At 46.8% G+C, this 17,526-nt stretch overlaps 1 protein-coding gene across 1 annotated transcript in view; it reads right to left on the reverse strand.

The window, feature by feature from the left end:
* Positions 1-17,526, reverse strand: part of Fam135b (family with sequence similarity 135 member B) — a 190,191-nt gene that overhangs the window by 93,743 nt on the left and 78,922 nt on the right. The window contains exons 3-4 of the mRNA XM_077105577.1: positions 10,883-11,022; positions 5,094-5,164 (exon numbers count right to left, since the gene is read on the reverse strand). Of these exons, the coding sequence (XP_076961692.1) occupies positions 5,094-5,164; positions 10,883-11,022 (211 nt within the window). The remainder of the gene's footprint in view (positions 1-5,093; positions 5,165-10,882; positions 11,023-17,526) is intronic.

The following is a 17,526-nucleotide window of genomic DNA, read 5'->3' on the forward strand; positions in this document are numbered from 1 at the left end:
CTGAGTCAAGAGAGAAGCTTTTCCTTCCTCCACAGATGAGGAGGTGAGGCAAGGCACTGGAGTAAAGGGAGCAGCTGCCCACAGCCCCCAACAGCTGTCCTTCATTGCAGTCCTTGATGCTCCTGGGCCAATGGAGGCCTCACGACAGAGCTAAACCACAGGCCCCATGCAACTCAATAAATAAGGTGCAAGTGACCAGGAAGAACTAGCATGAGGATGGATGAAGTCTCTATCCCAGGAGCTCAGAGAGTCATTAGCATTGCACTTGATTCAAAGCTGATAATTCATGAGACCTGTCTAGGAATTGAACACACTGCTTTTCCCTTCCTCTATATGTACTCATAGGAGGTATTTACTAATGTTATTCCACTTACTGAAGAGGAAAAAAAGGCCAAGTGAGTTAATTAACTTGCTCAAAGTCACAAGCAAAATGGAAAGGTCAGACCATGTCCTTCTGACTGCACGGTCTGTTCCGAGTTACTTTAGCACTGCCCTGAGTCTGTTCAGACCCAGGCTCCTGCAAGTCACAGACACATTCTTAGGGCCTGACCAACAGGCGGTTGAAGAGGAGGTTTAACAGGTGGTTAAACAAGTCACAGGGTAGCACAGGTGTAAAAATGTTAACACGAATTTAAGCCACTTTGATTAGAGTCACCAATGAAGAAAGTGGGAGTTGACTGCCCTTCGTTGCCCTGAGATGAGTAGAGCCAATTCCTGGAGACCAAACTCAGATGCTGGGGGTAACTCAACTTAGAAAAGACAGAGATAAACTCAACAGCACCCAGGGGAGAATGCCTGGGTTCTTATAAATGACCCAAGGCCAATGAACAAAAAGCAAGTAAAGACAATAACAAACAAGCAGATCAGCAGGGAGAGAGCGCAGGGTGTAGCCTGGAGATGAAGAGGTGGCTTGGAGAGGTCTCCTGAGTCGAACAGCCATCCACACTGAGAGTGTTCTTTATGTAAGAAGAATCAAATTGAAGGCACCCAAGGAAGGACATAAGGATGGACTGCCCCTTCAAGGAAAGAATCTCCTGGGCAGCAGAGCAGTTTGGGGACAGAAAGGGATATGACTACAAGGCGTGTGCTCCCTGGCCTGAGGCCACAGGTGTGGAAGATCTCTGCAGGCAGGTATAGAGGGGCAGTTAGGCCAGAGCAGGGCGCCTCAGTCTCAGGGAGGTTGACTCTGGGGCCTGAAGAGACTTTGCTGGGATCGGGGCTGTCCTGTCACTGTGAGTCTGCACAGCATCTCTGGCCTATACCCACCAGATTCCAATATCCCTCTCACCCCTGTGTCTCTGGACAAGGACAAATGTCCCCAGGGGCCAGCTTTACCCCACCTGTATTAGAGCCAGTGGATGAGATGGGCTTCAGGTGCCCTTCCAACCTGCTCCATTTGATTCCTGTTTACTTGTTTTCCACCTGAGGCCAAAGAAGCCAGCTGACCTGGTGACGCTTCAGAGTCTAATGTCTTCCCCCAGGATGTGCTACAGATGCTTTATCATCCTTAAACCCAATTTAAGAAAATGAAAATCTATGGCATTTCCAATCTTCCCCAGCTGCTGGCTTCCTGTTCCTCTTAGCTAATCTTGTACTTCATGCAAGCCCCGTTCAGATTGTTATTAAGAGCTTCATATTGCACAGAGAAGCAACACATTGAAGCCTGACCTTACTTTCATCTCTAAAGCCATAAAAGCAGTCACTTGTTCAGCAGGCCATGCACTGGGACTGCTATATGTATTGTCCCTCTTAATCCTCATAACAGACCCAATAATAATGCCTATTTTATAAACAGGGCTACTAAGATTTGGAAAGACACAGGGACTCTCCCAATATTTCAGAGTTAATGAGAACTAAACCCCAATGGCTGCATCTTATACAAGGATCCACTCAACCTCCTGTGCACAGGCTCACCATCAATGACTTCTTCTGGAAGGAAAGTGTCATTTACTGTGTCCACTATGACTTACATTAGAGCTTCTTAAAGGGAATATCGAGGGAGTGATTTCCAGGCTGGGGCTGGAATCAATGGTAGGTTTCTGTGGATAACTGGGAATGCCTCCCACAGAGCCATGGATGAAAACCTCTGGAGGAAGTGGACACGGGCACATAGGGCACTGGTGGGTTCTCAGAAGAGTGAAAGATAAAGACCTCAGAGGGTGGGGGGGGCATGTGAACAATGGAAGCAGAGAGTTTGATTCTGAGAATATACCCAGGATTTCTTAAGCCTCCACTTTCCCACAAAATGGGAAGCAGATGTAAGGAGAGAAGCAGATGTCTAGGTGGTCCTGATAAAGACAAGAAGGAGGAGTCCACAATGCTGAGCCCGGACATGGATCAGGACCCTGGACAGAGACCAGGAAAGCCCAGCCACATCAACACAGGTCCATTCTCCAGTGCCCAGACACAATCAGGCCTCTCTTTGGTTCGGATCCTACCCCCAATCCCGCCTCAACTGCCCATGTTATGAAAACACCCACCACTACTAGGTAGGTTTCAGGGATTGGATCCGTGAGAACTGAGAGAAAGTCCTTGGAGGAAATCAGAATTTTGAAGGGATGGAGGCCTTCAAATACTGGTCTGTCAGCCTCCTAGTCCTCATTCGCCAAAGAAAAGGCAAGACCAGATGTGAGGACTGATTTTAATTTCTGTAAAGTGGTCAGTGTATCCGAGGTTCTCCAGAGGACAGTGGTGAGAGGGAGTCTGCTCCTCATCACCGTCTGCCAGCAGAGGCAGGGTCCTTGAGAGCTGACAAGAACAACCTGGAGGAGGAACAGCTTATTTAGCCTCAGAGTTTCAGCCCATGGTTAACTACCACCATTGCCCTGGCCTGAGGTAAGGCAGAGCATCATGGTGGAAGGGTGGGGCAGAGGGAAGTTACTACACTCTGGCCTGTATCCCCTAGAACTGGGCAAATAGGTCCTGGTGACTACCTCATCCTTCTAAGGCTCTCCGCTGAGCAGCTGGATGAGGCTGGACTAGTTTGAGGGAGAGAGAGCAGCCATGAGCGGGGTGATTCTCCATGAATGTGAGATGGGGGTTCAAGTGACTTTGTCTATTTCCCAGGAACTAGATGTGGGATCCTTGGAGGAGTGTCTGCCTGTTCTGTTTGGATATGAGATATCCCCCCAAAGCTCCAGTAACATGCCAGAAACACGGACTGTCTGCCAGGACACTACTGTCTGAGGACAGAGCCAGGCTGGAAGAGGGGCCATGTGGGCTTCGCCTGGCAAGGTCACAGAGGCAGACCACCCAGCCCTGCGGAGACAACAACTTGCTACCATGTGCACCAGATGCTAGAGGCAGAGCCACGGGAAACGTTTGCTCAGCTGGGTTTCAGTCTTGCTTTGGCCTCATCCTTCTTGCAACGTTCCTATCCTTCCTTTTTGGAATGGAAGTGATTAGTCTCTGCCATTATGTATTGGATGTATGTAACTTTTTGCAAGGCTCACAGCCAAGAGCTTGCCTTAAGTATCAGGGGAGACTTGGATTTGAACTTGTGGGCAATGCTAGAACTGTTAAGACCGTGGTGACTCTTCAAAGTGGGCTACATGTGTTTTTCCTTGTGACATAGACATGAGCTCTTGGGAACAGGGACAGAATGTCATGGTTATGGTTATGAGGTATCCCCTTAATGCAGGAACTTTCAGAGGTGAAATGATTGGACTGTGAGAACTGTAACCTACTCAGCCATCCTGGTTTGAATGGTCTAGGTGATGGGCAGGTGGGGCACAGTTGGGGAAGGCGTGTCACTAGGGGTGTGACCAGGAAGGGCGCATCTTCTCCATGACACCTTCTCTCCTCTCTCCCTCTTCTTCCTGGCTGCCCTGCGTGTAGCAATTCCCTCTGCCCCACCCTTCCACCATGATGCTCTGCCTTTCCTCAGGCCAGGGCAATGGTGGTAGTTAACCATGGGCTGAAACTCTGAGGCTAAATAAGCTTTTCCTCCTCCAGGTTGTTCTTATCGGGCATTTTGTTCACAGTGGTGGAAAGCTGACTAACACACTGCCTCCGAGAATGTGCTGCACGACACTGTCACCTGGCTGGAAAAGGCCCCACTGGATCAGAGAACTGCACAGGGGGCTGGGGAGGTGGCTGGGGGCCGAATGAGTGGATCTCCAAGGAACTGACAAGAACGCTCTGAGGCGGATTCAGCAACTGCCACAAAACGGGTCCTGCCTTCCACCAACCCAATTTCGTTCCATGCCATTTTCTCCATCTTCTCCCTCCTCACGGCCTGACCCCAAAACCACAGTGGAGAAGAAAGCTGGGGAAGAAATATAAAGCCCCACCCGTGCCCTGCCTCTGCACTGGGCGTCCTCACCCTCGGGAACCTGGATCCAGGGTGGGATAAGAAGGCAGGTGGAAGTTATGACCGGGACAAGAGTTTAGAGTTTTGACATTCCTGCTTGGAGTTTTCAATTCCGAGGTAAAGGATGGTTTACTTATTACCTGGAAGACTCCACTGTGCTAAATGAGATGACGGTTCACCTAGGGCTGAAGGCAGAGACCACAGAAAAGAATCAAAGGAAGCAGCCATGAGAAGGAAGAGAGTCACTTCCCAGTGATTTAATCAGCAGGTTATACATAAATGGATTTTCAATTTTCAGAGAGTTGAAACACAACAGAAGGTATTCAGTACAAAGATGCAGAGTCACCTGGCAGGGGAGGTACCATGATCACGAAGCTGGTTTTCCCAGGGTGAGGCTTACCCATTGCACAAAGATGCAGAGTCCTGGCAAGATTTCCTCTGATTCAGAAGAGGCTTTGAATTTTACAGCCTCACAGGGTCGTTATTCTAAAACCACCAATTACTACCGCCGTGAAAAGGTACTGAGTACAGAAGGCATCAGCCAGTGCAGCTGAGAAGTGGGGAGATTTCTGTGCACACAGAACCGGAGCCACCTGCCTCAAATGCACGGTTTGAAATGCCCACACAGACATTCTTGGCCCCTGTTCCTGGTCAGCTATGACTAGTGGGGGCCTGGCAGCTGCCATGAACTGGGTTTCTGAAAGGTGTTGTGAGGACTGAGCCTGGGGGATGCCCCAGGGTGGGGACAGGGCGGGGAAGCCGCAGGGCCAGCACAACTCACTGCTCTTCACTATCCGTAAAGTGCAGGTCCACCTTGAGCTGAAACTCCACTCCGCTCAGCGCATCTTCCACCTGCAAAAGAAATAAAGTCCGAGGGATTCAGAAACCGACTCTGGTCGACTTGAAATATTCAGCTGTTCTATTTCCTAAATTAGAGAAACAGCAGAGAATTCCAGCACAGACTGAAAGTCACTGTTGCTTTAAGCGGGTTCTCCCTGCAAGTTCTGTGGTATTCTGGATGAACAGGGTCCCTGGGTGAGTTCTGTGGAAAGTGGAAGGAGAGCATTTACGTAGCTGGCTTGGGAAAGCCTCTGTGCCAAAACAGCTAAACACGTTTCCTTAGGGTAGGACCCCTGGAGGCCTCATTTCCCTGTGGATGAGATGTTCAGTAGCACCTCCTTTGAGAAGGATGGAAAAGCGAACTTACAGTGAAATCTAACTCGGCTAGTGATGGGATAAGTCAGCAATAAAGTCTTCTCCAACCCCAAGTTCCCTTGCATGGCAGGGATGTGTCCACAAGTGCAGAGGAGGAAGTCCACACCCAGGAATGTGAAGCCATTTCCCAAGGAGGCTCAAGTCCACAAGAAAGAAGCTCTTCATTGTCATCTTGAGGATCCTTACATGTAACCATTTCAATTCCAAGACATTTCTTTTTAGCGTTTTGTGTCCTTTCATTGTTTGCAAGTCTGTGCTTCCCACATACACGGGTATCCCAATTTTTCTTTTCTCATGCTCAAAATCATCACCCCTGGTCACGAGGGAGTCTCACACTAACTTCCAGATGTCCCAGTCCCTCTACTCAGCTGGCCTTCCCAGCACCAGCATTGCACACAAGTGACAAGACTCAGCCCCCATCCCTGGGCCGGATGTGTCCTCCTTTGTACCCCACAGAACCCTGCTTCTTTTCTCTTTGCATTTAGTACTTCGTATTAGAATTGTTTGTTTCAGGTTTATAGCTGGAAGCTCAGGAACCAAATGTTATCTGTGAACATGTTTTGTTTAATCCCCATGGTATTTTAAAAAAATGTTTTGAACAAATTGCAAACATTTAAAATTCAGGCAATTTCACATTCGAATTGCAGGTTTCTAGGTTCTGGAAAAATCCCTGGATCTGGCAGTGCAGAGCTGGCGTTGGTTTGAATCAAGCAATTCTTCTGGCACCTACCCCTGCTTCACCACTGACTGCTGATGCCTGTCTGGCCTGTGGCTAAGCCCCCCGCCTACTTTCTTGCTGGATGTTCCTTCTAATCTTATCGTTAAAGGGACACTGCTCTTCATACTTCTGGACCTTAAGCTCAAGGAATAGGGCCTGCTACAAAGAAAGTGTCTTTGCATCTTCAAGGAATAAAGCCCTTCCCATCCCACCTTTTTTTTTTTTTTTTTTTTTTTTTTTTTTTTTTTTTTTGTGGGGATTGTTTCTTTGCAAGAATGTGCTCATCCTGCAGGGACAGAAGTCTCCTATCCAAAGGCCTCTTTGGAAATGTCTTCCTGGTTAAGCATAATTCAGGCAGAGACATATGGATGGAATTTATCTTTAGGTCCTTAGGGTTTTAAAAATTGTTGTTTAAAAAAAAAAAGCATTTAAAAGCCAACATTTTGCTGCATCCAAATGCTATAAATAACTTCTCCTAGATTTGTTTTGCATAATCACGAGCCTTACTTCACACACACAATGAAAGCAACGCAGCCTCTTGCCACCAGTTCCTTGGAAGTAAGACTGGCAAAGCAAGGCCCCAGCACCTTCCAAGATGCATTTGCCTGGGTGATGAAAACTCCCTGTGAGCTCCAGCCTTAAACTCACTGCAGCTCCCTAGGAGCTGTGGCTGGATTGAGCCTGGCTGTGACTTCACTGACACCTCAATAAATCTTACTTGCAACATATATTCCAAATGAAGTCATTACCTTTTGCAACCATTCATTTCATGAAGGGCTGTTACCCGCCCCTCCAAACACATATGCATGCACACAGACACTCTGCACAGCGTACGCGTCTTTCCCTAAGCCTGTCTTTTCTCAGGTAAAGACATCTCCTTTCAAGGGTTAAGTTCACAAGACCCGAGGTATTTTTGCATGATAATGGAAATAATGAAAGAAGTTAATACTTATGAAAGAGTTGCTATGTGGCAGACCTTACCTGATGTAGATAAAACTATGAATGAAGAAATAGTGTCCCCCATTTACAAGTGAGAAAACTGAGGCTCAGTATGGTCAAGCCGCTTTCCCAAGCTTGGCCCTTGAGCGAGTCTTATGTGCCTGGTTCTGTCCTGGGCTCTAATCCCCATGGTCAAACCTGTGTTCGAGGCTATACCTCCTCTCCCTGTTGGCTTCAAATCTACTCATGACAATGACTCGTCAGTTCTCCTCTTTCCCTTGTCCCTCCATCCTCATTTGGACTGGTGGCTAAGGAGGGAGCTTCTGAAGGCAGGCTACATAGGTGCCAATTCTGATGCTGTCTTGAGTCCACCTCTCAATTGATTTCCATCTGTAGAATGGAAGTAAATCATGCTTACTCCATAGGGTTGTTGTTGTTGTGTGAACTAAATATGATAATGTACACAAGGGGTTGACAGTTCTCAAAAGATATTAGTTATTATTATTCCAATTATTTCCTCTTTAATTCTGGGCCACCAACCCCACAGTGGTCCTACCCCCAGGGATTAGACTACCTAGGCTGGAAGCCTCTTTCTACCCCTTTTCCTTCCTGGTGGGGTGACTTTAGGACAATAACTGAACATCTCTTAATCTCAGGATCGTCATCCATAAAACAGGAGTAATAAAACACAATGTTGTTACAGTGAATCAAAGAGAATACTCTGCACAATGCCTGCCACACAGCACCCCCTAATAAATGTAAGATACCATTACTGTTAAAGTCATTATGATGGTTATTCCCACACAACCTGGATGCCTGTCACCTTTCAGTAGAATCTTTGCCTCTCCCAACTACCCTGGACAGCAACTTCGTGCCACAGAGCGGGGTCACATCACTAGCTGTCTTCTCTTTGTGAAGTCCTCCATCTCGGGGCTTAACCTGACCCGCTTCCATGGGCTATGCTGGGCCATCCTGCAGCACGGTTTCCGTCCATCCTATTGCTGGTCACCTGTCCAACCTCTACCTTGACACTTGCAACTCTTATGTGGGCAGCAGCAGTGACAGCTTCTACACCCTTAGTCTCCCGAACCCCATTTCCCATATTTGTGCAGGAATGACCTGTGCAAGCCCTCCTCCCACTGAGTCTGGAAATCCTCCTGCCTTTAGACCAAGGTGAACAGGTGGACTTCAGTGGGGTCCCTGTGACCCCCATGCTCTTCTTAACCTTCCTTTCCAGATCCGTGTCTGTGGTGCTTTCTGTGCCACAAGCCATGACGCTCTCTTCCTCAAATCTGCCCTGTTTTACTCCTCACTGTCCTGCTGTCCTGTGTCTCAGAAGTTCTTAACTGATTCATAGGGAAATCCCACCTATGCCTCCATTCCCAAACTCTGAATCAACCCAGTAACCCACCCTGCAAATCATAATGCTCTGCTAAATCATCAGGCCGGGGTGGCCTCTAGGATCTGCATTTTGTGCAAGTTCTACCAAAGAGCTATGATGTGGGTACTCCCTGGAATCCAACTTTGGGGAATGCTTTTTTTTTTAATTTCTTTAAACCCATATAATGCCATATTGTTCAGACAGACAGACAGACACACACACACACACACACACACACACACACACACACACACAATTGATGCAATCTGTTCTTCTTCCTCCTCAGAGCATCAGGCATCTTGTCATTGTAATTGTGTCTTCTTCATTTTGCCAGCTAGGGGTCTGTGCTCTGGTCCCAGAGCTCAGTGGACTGCCATTAGCCAATGTCCAGAGGTTGTGTGTGCATTTTGTTCTGCAATATTTACACCAGGCCTTCTCTCTCTTTCCATGTTTGTCCTCTACTCTGGCTTATTCCATTGCTTTTATTTTTTTGTCTCCTTTTACCATTCTATGTATGTTGTAAGCCTTCCTCAATCTTCTGTGAGTTTCCACAGCATTTTTATACAACACACACATACTACCTCCGCACTTGCTCTTTGCAAGTTCTGTTGAAACATCTCATCGCATTTCTTAACTGTGATGGACTAGTTCTCTCCCTGACCATCCCTTGCACTCCTCTGCAGCCTCACTGTGCGCACTGAATCCTCTCCATGTGGGAATTCCCAATGGCTCATGGCAAGGTATGCCTGATGGACAAGCATCCACTGTGCCGATGTCTGTTGTTCATAGAGACGGATGTATTCATTCCTGGACATATCCTCTGTCTTACCCAGCGGCAGGCTGTAAGCAGTATTTTGGCTGTCACAGCAGATAGATATGCACTGGAAAAGAATCCATGCATGCATTCCGAATACACAGTTTTACAGACATATCCAATTAACTTTAATTATCACTGATTTGGATATAATGATTAGTTGCAACATTGTTTGCTGCCATATGGATTACCGCTAACAATAATGAATTATTATTTTATATAAGTAAATAATTTGACATGGAGAAAAAAAAAAACAATATATCCTATGAAACAGGCTCCCATTTAACCTTGGGAATGTTTTAGGATCTCATGAGGTTCAACTCAAAAGGCTTTAAATTTTTAAGGGCCATATCAAGAAACAGGGAATTAAAATGAAATAATGCCAAGAGGTAACATTGAAATAGAAGCCCCAAACACCAGGTGTTCTCTTTCCCTATTTATCTCCAGTATGGGACATACGTAGCGAGGGTCAGTGAATCTTGGAGAAGTAGAGAGATGGGTGGATAAATGGGAAACAAGTGGCAGCCTTACTTTTAGCCACACAGGAAATCCTGGTCACTACCTAGAGCACAAAAGTTGGGCCAAAAGCTGAGGGACAGAAGAGGAGAACCACGTGGCCAGAGAAGCTGCTATGCACACCACATGGGAATGAAGCAGGAGGACTCTAATTAAGTTTTCCTAAAATAGGAGCACTTTTCCACATCCTGAAAGGAATTCTATCAAGAAATAATCAACAGGAATGTGGCACCAGGGATTTGAGGGGGACTAGGGAGTGAGAACAATGGTTTGGACTCCATATCCTCCTTTGAAATGTGTTAATTTGATGCGTGAGGAATTTTCAATGGCGAGCCAAGGTCTCTCCGCTGTCATTCCTGCCATTCCCTTTCCTGGGGTGTTCTTTCTCTGTCTCTGTCTGATAGACTCTTAGCAGGTAAGTCTGAAAGCCAGCTCCTTTGTGAAGGGGTTGATGAGCAGCAGCTTTGTGCTCCCAGAGCTCAGTTCTCCACCCTTGGCTTCCCTTTGTTCTCCCCTACGTAGCCATCATTTACCAAGATGTTTGTTTAAACATCTTTGTCCCTCCTGAAGAATTCACCCCTGAAAGGCTGAGATCCTGCTGCCTTTTTCCTCTCTGTCTCTCATCCATGAGCCCAACACAGGCTTTGCAAGAAGAAGACACTCAAAAGCCTATGCTGACTGATTCATGGCAGAGTGCCTGAATGGATGCACTGGCAGACAAGTGAGGAATGGAAGAGAGACGCTGAGTTGGTCAATGGAGATGTTTGCCCCTGAGACCTCATGAGATGAGCAAGCCCTTGAATGAAAGGATGAGTGAAGTATGCATCTGTAAGCAAGTGCATGAATGCCCTAACACCATGAGTTCCCATCTGTAAGATTTCAGACTTGGTCTCTGGCTTCACCTTCACTTACCATTTACCTAGCAATGAGAGGAACTGGTCAAGAGGGAGAATAGCGTCTTGGGCCGGTGGTTGATTCACGACTTACCCTTTCACCGTCAAGGAGCAAATGAGCTCGAAAGATCATGACATCATTTATGGGCACCTCTTCATTCCTGTATAAGATCTGGAAGACCCGGCTGTGCACAGTGCTCTCATGGACACAGGCAGAATGCAGAGTGCTGCTCTCTGCAAAACAAGAATCAGAAGGTGCTCATGAACTCCAACGCCATCCTGTGCCTTCAGCCCCATCAGGTGTCACTTTAGGAAAGTAACAATCCCAAACCCCAAACTGCATTGCAATTTCCAAAGCTTAAAACCATGCATGAATGACACCCCAACACATGCGGTTATCCAGTGGGGCTGGTATCTCAGTGAAACCAAGTCCTTGTCCTGGAGCTATGGAGTGGAAACCCGGGAGGGCTAGAGCATAGGTGTCATGGGCCTGATGTGCAGCAAGCGAGGGCCGTGGCAAGCCAGGGCATGCCAACCTGTTACCTTGTGGTAACCTGGCCCCGGCCCGGTGTGGATACCCACTGCACCCATTTCTCCGAAGCTCTGAACCCCCATCATCCACTGTCCAATGACCTCAACCTCCTACTTCCTACAGTAAGAAAATGTAAGTGGGGCAGACCTGAATGGAAGTTCAGACTTAAGGGTCAGCTAATAACATTGGTACTTTTCCAAACCCTGATTAGCCTAACTTGGCACCACTAGCATTGACCAAGTGCAATAGGAACCCCTAGACTAGTACTCTCAGGTGGCAAGTCCTATTGGGGTTCCCTCTTGCCCTTCCCAGAGTTCTATTTCTATTAACATTGGGATAAATGTCACTCCTCTACTCTCGCCTTCCATTGTCTGGGAGTTTCATTCTTTAGATTTAGGAAATAAGAACCAGGAAAGAAGTTGGTGGTGAGCTGCTGGGGTCTGTTGCAACACTGGAGGGCCTAGTGCACCATTTAGAGTTGTAACACCAAGAGCTTCAATATGCCACTCCACAGCCCTGGAGAAGAATTGAGCTTTGCTAGCTGTGACCCTCAAAGCTGATGCCAGTAGGCATCCCTGCTGTGATTAGCTGCTAACACTAAAATGGGGCTTTCTCAGCTACAGAGGCCAGCAGCTTACACAGGACCCCACACCAGGAGAATTGAAGAACTGAACTTCATCTCAAACTCTGGTTTCATTGGGAGAAATTCAATGTCTTAGAAGCCATCTGACCTCAACAGGCCACTTATGCTCTGGGCAGTGTTCCTGGCTGGGATTTAGTACCTGGCCTGCTAAATTTCTCACCCAGTCACTTGTCCCCTCCTCTGTGAGTCTTCCCATACTTCCCCCATCCTGGAATCAAGAAAGATAGGGAATGAGAGGGGTAGAAACCCACAGACCCATCTCTCCTGAAAGATGTTTGCATATCACATATGATGTGAAGAACTCATCTGGGTGTGTTTGCTCCAATATGTTTTTATATGCCACAATCCCTGAATACTATTTTCAATGTTAAGCTGAATTTCAGAAAGATAATGAGATTAAGAGACCTTACTGCATCCACTGGCCAGGGTTACAATGGGATACACAGGTGAATTCCTCCATAAACTTAATACGTACAATATACTGTCAGAAAAATATGTAAGTATTCTAAAATAACATTAAATTTGCATAAAGGAATACTTACTTACTCAAAACAATGACCTACTGGGTGGCATTTAGAGCTTCCAAAAGTGCTTTATAAGTGTTACTCACTTTAACCCTCATAGTAAATTCCTAGGGTAAGCTTCACTACAGATGAAAAAACTGAGGCTCCAAAACCAAGATGCAGATGTCTTCACACTTCCTTGTTATGAACTGAGTGCTGTGTTTCCCTGGAGTTCTTATGTTAGAATCTAATTTCCAGTGTGACAGTGTTTGGAGGGAGGGCCTTTGGGAGGGATGAGGTCACAAGGTGATGTCCTTATGAATGGGATTAGTGCCCTTTTGATAAGAAATCAGAGAATTAACCCTTCATTCCGTCATGAGAGAATGCAGGGAGAAGTCATCCATCCACAAATCCAGAAGAAGGTCCTCACCAGAGCCCCATGGTGCTGGCACCCTGACCTCAGGCCTCCACTCTCCAAAACTGTGAGAAGTGAATTTCTGTTACTTATATGCCACCCAACTTATGGCACCTGTCGCAGTAACCTGAGCTAAGACATTATTCTCTGATGAGGCACTGTGTGGACTCATCCTATATCGACCTATTTAATAACTGAGTCAATAAACTCTCAGGAGAATGAGGACATTTATCTAATGTTCTAGCAAAAGGCAGGCACTTGATAAAGCACAGCAGAAAGAAAAAAATAGCATGGCAGGAAAAGGTGTCAAAAAATACAAGAAAATCAGTCCAACCAAAAAAGAAAACCTGCCCTATGACCTCGTGCAGCATACCCCATGGCTTAAAGCATGCCTAGGAAGCAGGGCTCTCTGTCACCTCCCAACATACAGTGACATCTAAGTGGCACCTGTTCAGCTACATGCAGCATCCAAGGATGATCTCAAGGATGCCAAGAGGAGCCTGCTCTGGTCCGCACGGCACGGTGGAGCCCTGTTGAGTCCTGCTGGATTCAGATGCAGGTGGCTTTTAAATAGAAAGAACTCTGCACAGAAACCCATTTTTATTTGCTGTCCCAGCCCTTTCTCTGTCACCGTCAGGGCCTAGTTGATCTATAAGCCAGCCTGACAACATGGCAGAGGATGGATGAGGTAAATACTCTGAAGGTCAGAGCAGCACGGGCCATCTGCTGCCAAAAGGGACAGCCAGGAAAACAGTTCAATCACCTGCCTTTTGGGGCAAGTGACATCACCTCTTATAACAGAAGCTTTCCATGTGAAAAAATGGGCATGTCCACACTGACCTCCTGGGATTGCTGTGGACAGAAATGGGAGAAGCGGATCGAGATCCTCTGACCTGGCACACAGACCTGCCATATCCAAGGCTACCACTTTTTAACTGTGTTTTCAAGAACATTCTGAGAACTTGCTGGTGAATGTATTTCCATCAGCCACATTTTTTAGGGAAGGGAAACATCTCTGGTTTTGAGCAGATTGGCAAAGGGGACCCCAGGGCTCAAGCCATAGTGACTGAAAATTGCTAAATGTCAAGGCTAAATGTGAAGCCCAGGATGAGGCACTATTCACGCCCTGGAGGATTTTCTATGTCATTTTCCCATCCTATTAAATAGAACCTAAAGCAGGAGTCTCTTTGCTAGGGAAGGCTCACCCATGGGACACCCATCAGACCGCAGAGCTCGCTGAAGCTGCGGTCACCTGTGGGATCTCTGCTCTCCAGCAACAACAGTCCACATTTGGACACCTGCCCCTGTCCTTGCTCCTTCTTTCCAACATTCTGTGGGAATCACTGCTGTCCTCTACTCAGCAAGCCACGCCCAGGGTGCACTGTACAGGCTCCCTGCTCCTTTGTCACAGCCTTCCCTATCCATGGAAGGGACCCATCTGCATCGTCTGCACTTCCCCTTCTTCTCCGGAAACAAGGCACCAGGCACCCAGAGAGAAGTGTCCTTTCCTACCCTCCAAGACCTAATGCACACTTGCAATGCTATCTGAGGGTGAAGGACCACATTTGTCTCCAGGGCATTTTTACTTATTATCTGACAACCAGATCCATTCCAGTGTGTCCTACAAGGTGTAGATGCAAGTCTTCCCAAATGTCTGTCTTCTCCCTGTCCTGTCTGTGTTGGGCCCCCACTTAAGCACAGTTGGAGTTTTAGGAGAATAAGGTGAAAGATGGAAAGAAGGTTTGGCAGAGGGAGAAGAAGAGGATGGGGAAAAAGAGGAGGGGAGTAGAGGACAGAGAATGGGGTGGAGGAGGGAAGAAGAGCTCTTCAGCAGTCTCCATTGAACCAGGAGTGTGTTTTAAACAATGTAATCTGGAATTTCAGGCCAGAGGACAAGAGTAAAAATAGTTTTAGGTCTTGATATTTCCTCCTTCCTCCCCCCAAAATGAGTGACGTGAGTATTTAGCATGTTCAGGAATCTCTGAATGTTTGAACTTGCAATGATGAGCCCCCTGTCCCCTGAGTCCCCTGAGGCACCAATGTGGGTTGCAAGGGCAGGAGCTTCTCACCTGACATGGGCCCTGCACCTCAGGGCCTGAGCCGACACACTCTCACCAGCACTGAGCTGACCACGGAACCCCAATCCCAATTCCAAGAAGTGCTTATGGCTCTGCCTGCACATAGGACCCACCCGCTGCCCAAATCAGTTCTGTGCTCAACAACCAAAACCTGAGAGCTATCCCCTCAGCTCCCCAGGAAAGGGCCAGCCAAGTGAGGGCTGGAATGTAAAATGTAAATGAAACACCCAGAAGACATCAATGAATCTCTTCAAACCGAGGCCACACCAAACCCTATAACATATACCAAACCAAAGAGCCCGGTTAAAAGCACCATGAAAGACTCCTCCTAGAGGTCAGTGCAGTCTGAAGTGGGAATAGGTCAGGATCTTGGACTGCATATAAAATGTTGCTTAGAATCCAATCTCCTTTAGAGAGCTCTAGACTGGCCCCCTGTACTTTCCAACTGTGTGTCCTTGGATTGACCAGTAAATCTGAGCTCAAATGAGGCAAGAATCAAGACCTGTTTAATTTCCATAATAAAAATAAGGTATGGATGAACAAAGAAGTATGTTTTTAACTGTAAAACTCTCAAAACCCAAATCAGCTTCCTGGTAAGATGAAGGTGCAGATAATAATGGCTCTTTACACAGGTAATTTCCTGGCTGTTTCCAGGAACGGGAAGGACAGAAAGTCATCTTGAAGCCAAGCGTCATTATTTCTCCTCACCACTTCCAGGAAGAGGTGGAAGAGAAAGCCACTTTGAAACAGACGTTCACTGTGTTTCCAGAGGACAGAGGGACTTCCTGTGGTCAGGCGAGCCTGCCAGCTGGCGGGGCAGGAGCACTGCTGCCAGGGTGGAGATGGATGCCCGCTGAGCCTCCATGCTGGAGACGCTGTTGCTGGAACAACCTGAGTAGGAAACCAGGACTGGGAAAGAAGGACCCATGAAGGAAGGAATCATGATCTTGAAGCTTGAGGCTCCTCCTCCTCCTTGTCCTCCTCCTCTTTCTTTCTGAGTTTGAAATTTAGGGAGCTTTTAGATGGGGACTGAACTTTCCCTGCCATGGAGGTATTAGCATACCATGTGGAACAGGCACGGACAACCCATTCCAGGGAATAAATGTGGAGCCCAGGATGAGGACTCGGACATCTCACAGAGCCAACCCTTTATGGGTAGATGAGTCGTTGGTTTCATTGTGAGCAGGCAAGTCTTGTGGGCCCACTAGCCCAACATAAAGGCTGTGCTTTGAAGAGCAGTGACCTTCTGAATGCTGTCACACACCACCACAGACTAGGTATACAATGAACAAAGGTTCGCAGCTCCATTCTGGAGGCTGGGAAGCCCAACATCAAGGTATCTGCAACTGTGAGGGCCCTTTTGCTGCTCACTGCATTGCAGAAGAACCAAGAGACTAAAGGGGCTGAATGTGCCTTTTGTAGTGATAGTCATCACACCCAGAAGTCCCCATAGCCCTACCATCTCTTAAAGGTCCCACCTCCTGATATTGTTACCTTGGCAATTAAATGTCAGTGTGGGTTTTGGAAGGGACACATGTTGGAGTCACAGGAGTTGACTAATGAGTTATAAACCATGAGCACACAGTGGGGGCCCATGGCCTGTGCAGTCACCTGGACCAGCATGCAGTTCACCATTAAAGTTACAGAGTCTTCAACAGAGATCCTGTGTGCCAGGGGTGGGCCCCAGCAGCCAAGGATTGAGGTGATTCTGTTCTCTCCTAGTGTGGCTTTCAGAACAGGACCCCATTTCATTACGTAAGCCCAGGGCTTCTTGAGCAATGTGTGATTAGGAAGAGGTTGTCCTTTCTGCTAAGAAGATATTGAGACACACAGGCACTTATCTGGAAATTAAAGCAGTGTAAATCTACTTGTCCCTTCATTTTTTGAAGCACACATCACATTGATGACACATCAATAAGGTGAAGTCATTTTAATGCCATTTCAGTGAATGTTTTTCCTTTCTACTTAGACTACCCTACTGTATATGGAACAGTGAATATTTTGCTTTAAAGTACATGCTGTAAGTCTGTCTTACCCATAATTCCAGATTAATATATTTATATGATTTTTGCTACAAAACATATCCATCCATTTATTAATTAAATATTTATTAATCATCCACTGTATACCAGGTTCTGAGCAGAGCGCTGGTGTTCAGCATTGGCAATCAGGCTTCCCCATGGGGTGTGTCTGTGTCGCACTTGTGTCCATGGAACAAGGAATGACTAGTCCCACAGACATCTCCTTGTACAGATGGTCGTCCCATCTCTCCCATGTTGCAGTTATTTGAAACATCTCACAAGGCTAATTTGAAACTTTTAATTGAGGTGGTAAATTATATATGACAAACTGAGTTGGATATTTATGTACTATATGATTTGGAAAAAATTACTTTTCTGTAATGTAAGTACAAAATGACTTTATCAATTGCAAAATTATATGCAAGAGTCAACCTTGGAATGGCTGACCTGAGTTTTAAATATTTTATATTCCTTATGCCACTGGGTATGACCATGCTATGTATGTTTTCATTTGAATCATGAGGAAACTCAATGACCTTCTGAATG

Source organism: Callospermophilus lateralis, chromosome 16 (assembly GCF_048772815.1).
Source record: "Callospermophilus lateralis isolate mCalLat2 chromosome 16, mCalLat2.hap1, whole genome shotgun sequence".
In the NCBI taxonomy this organism is placed as follows: Eukaryota; Metazoa; Chordata; class Mammalia; order Rodentia; family Sciuridae; genus Callospermophilus; species Callospermophilus lateralis.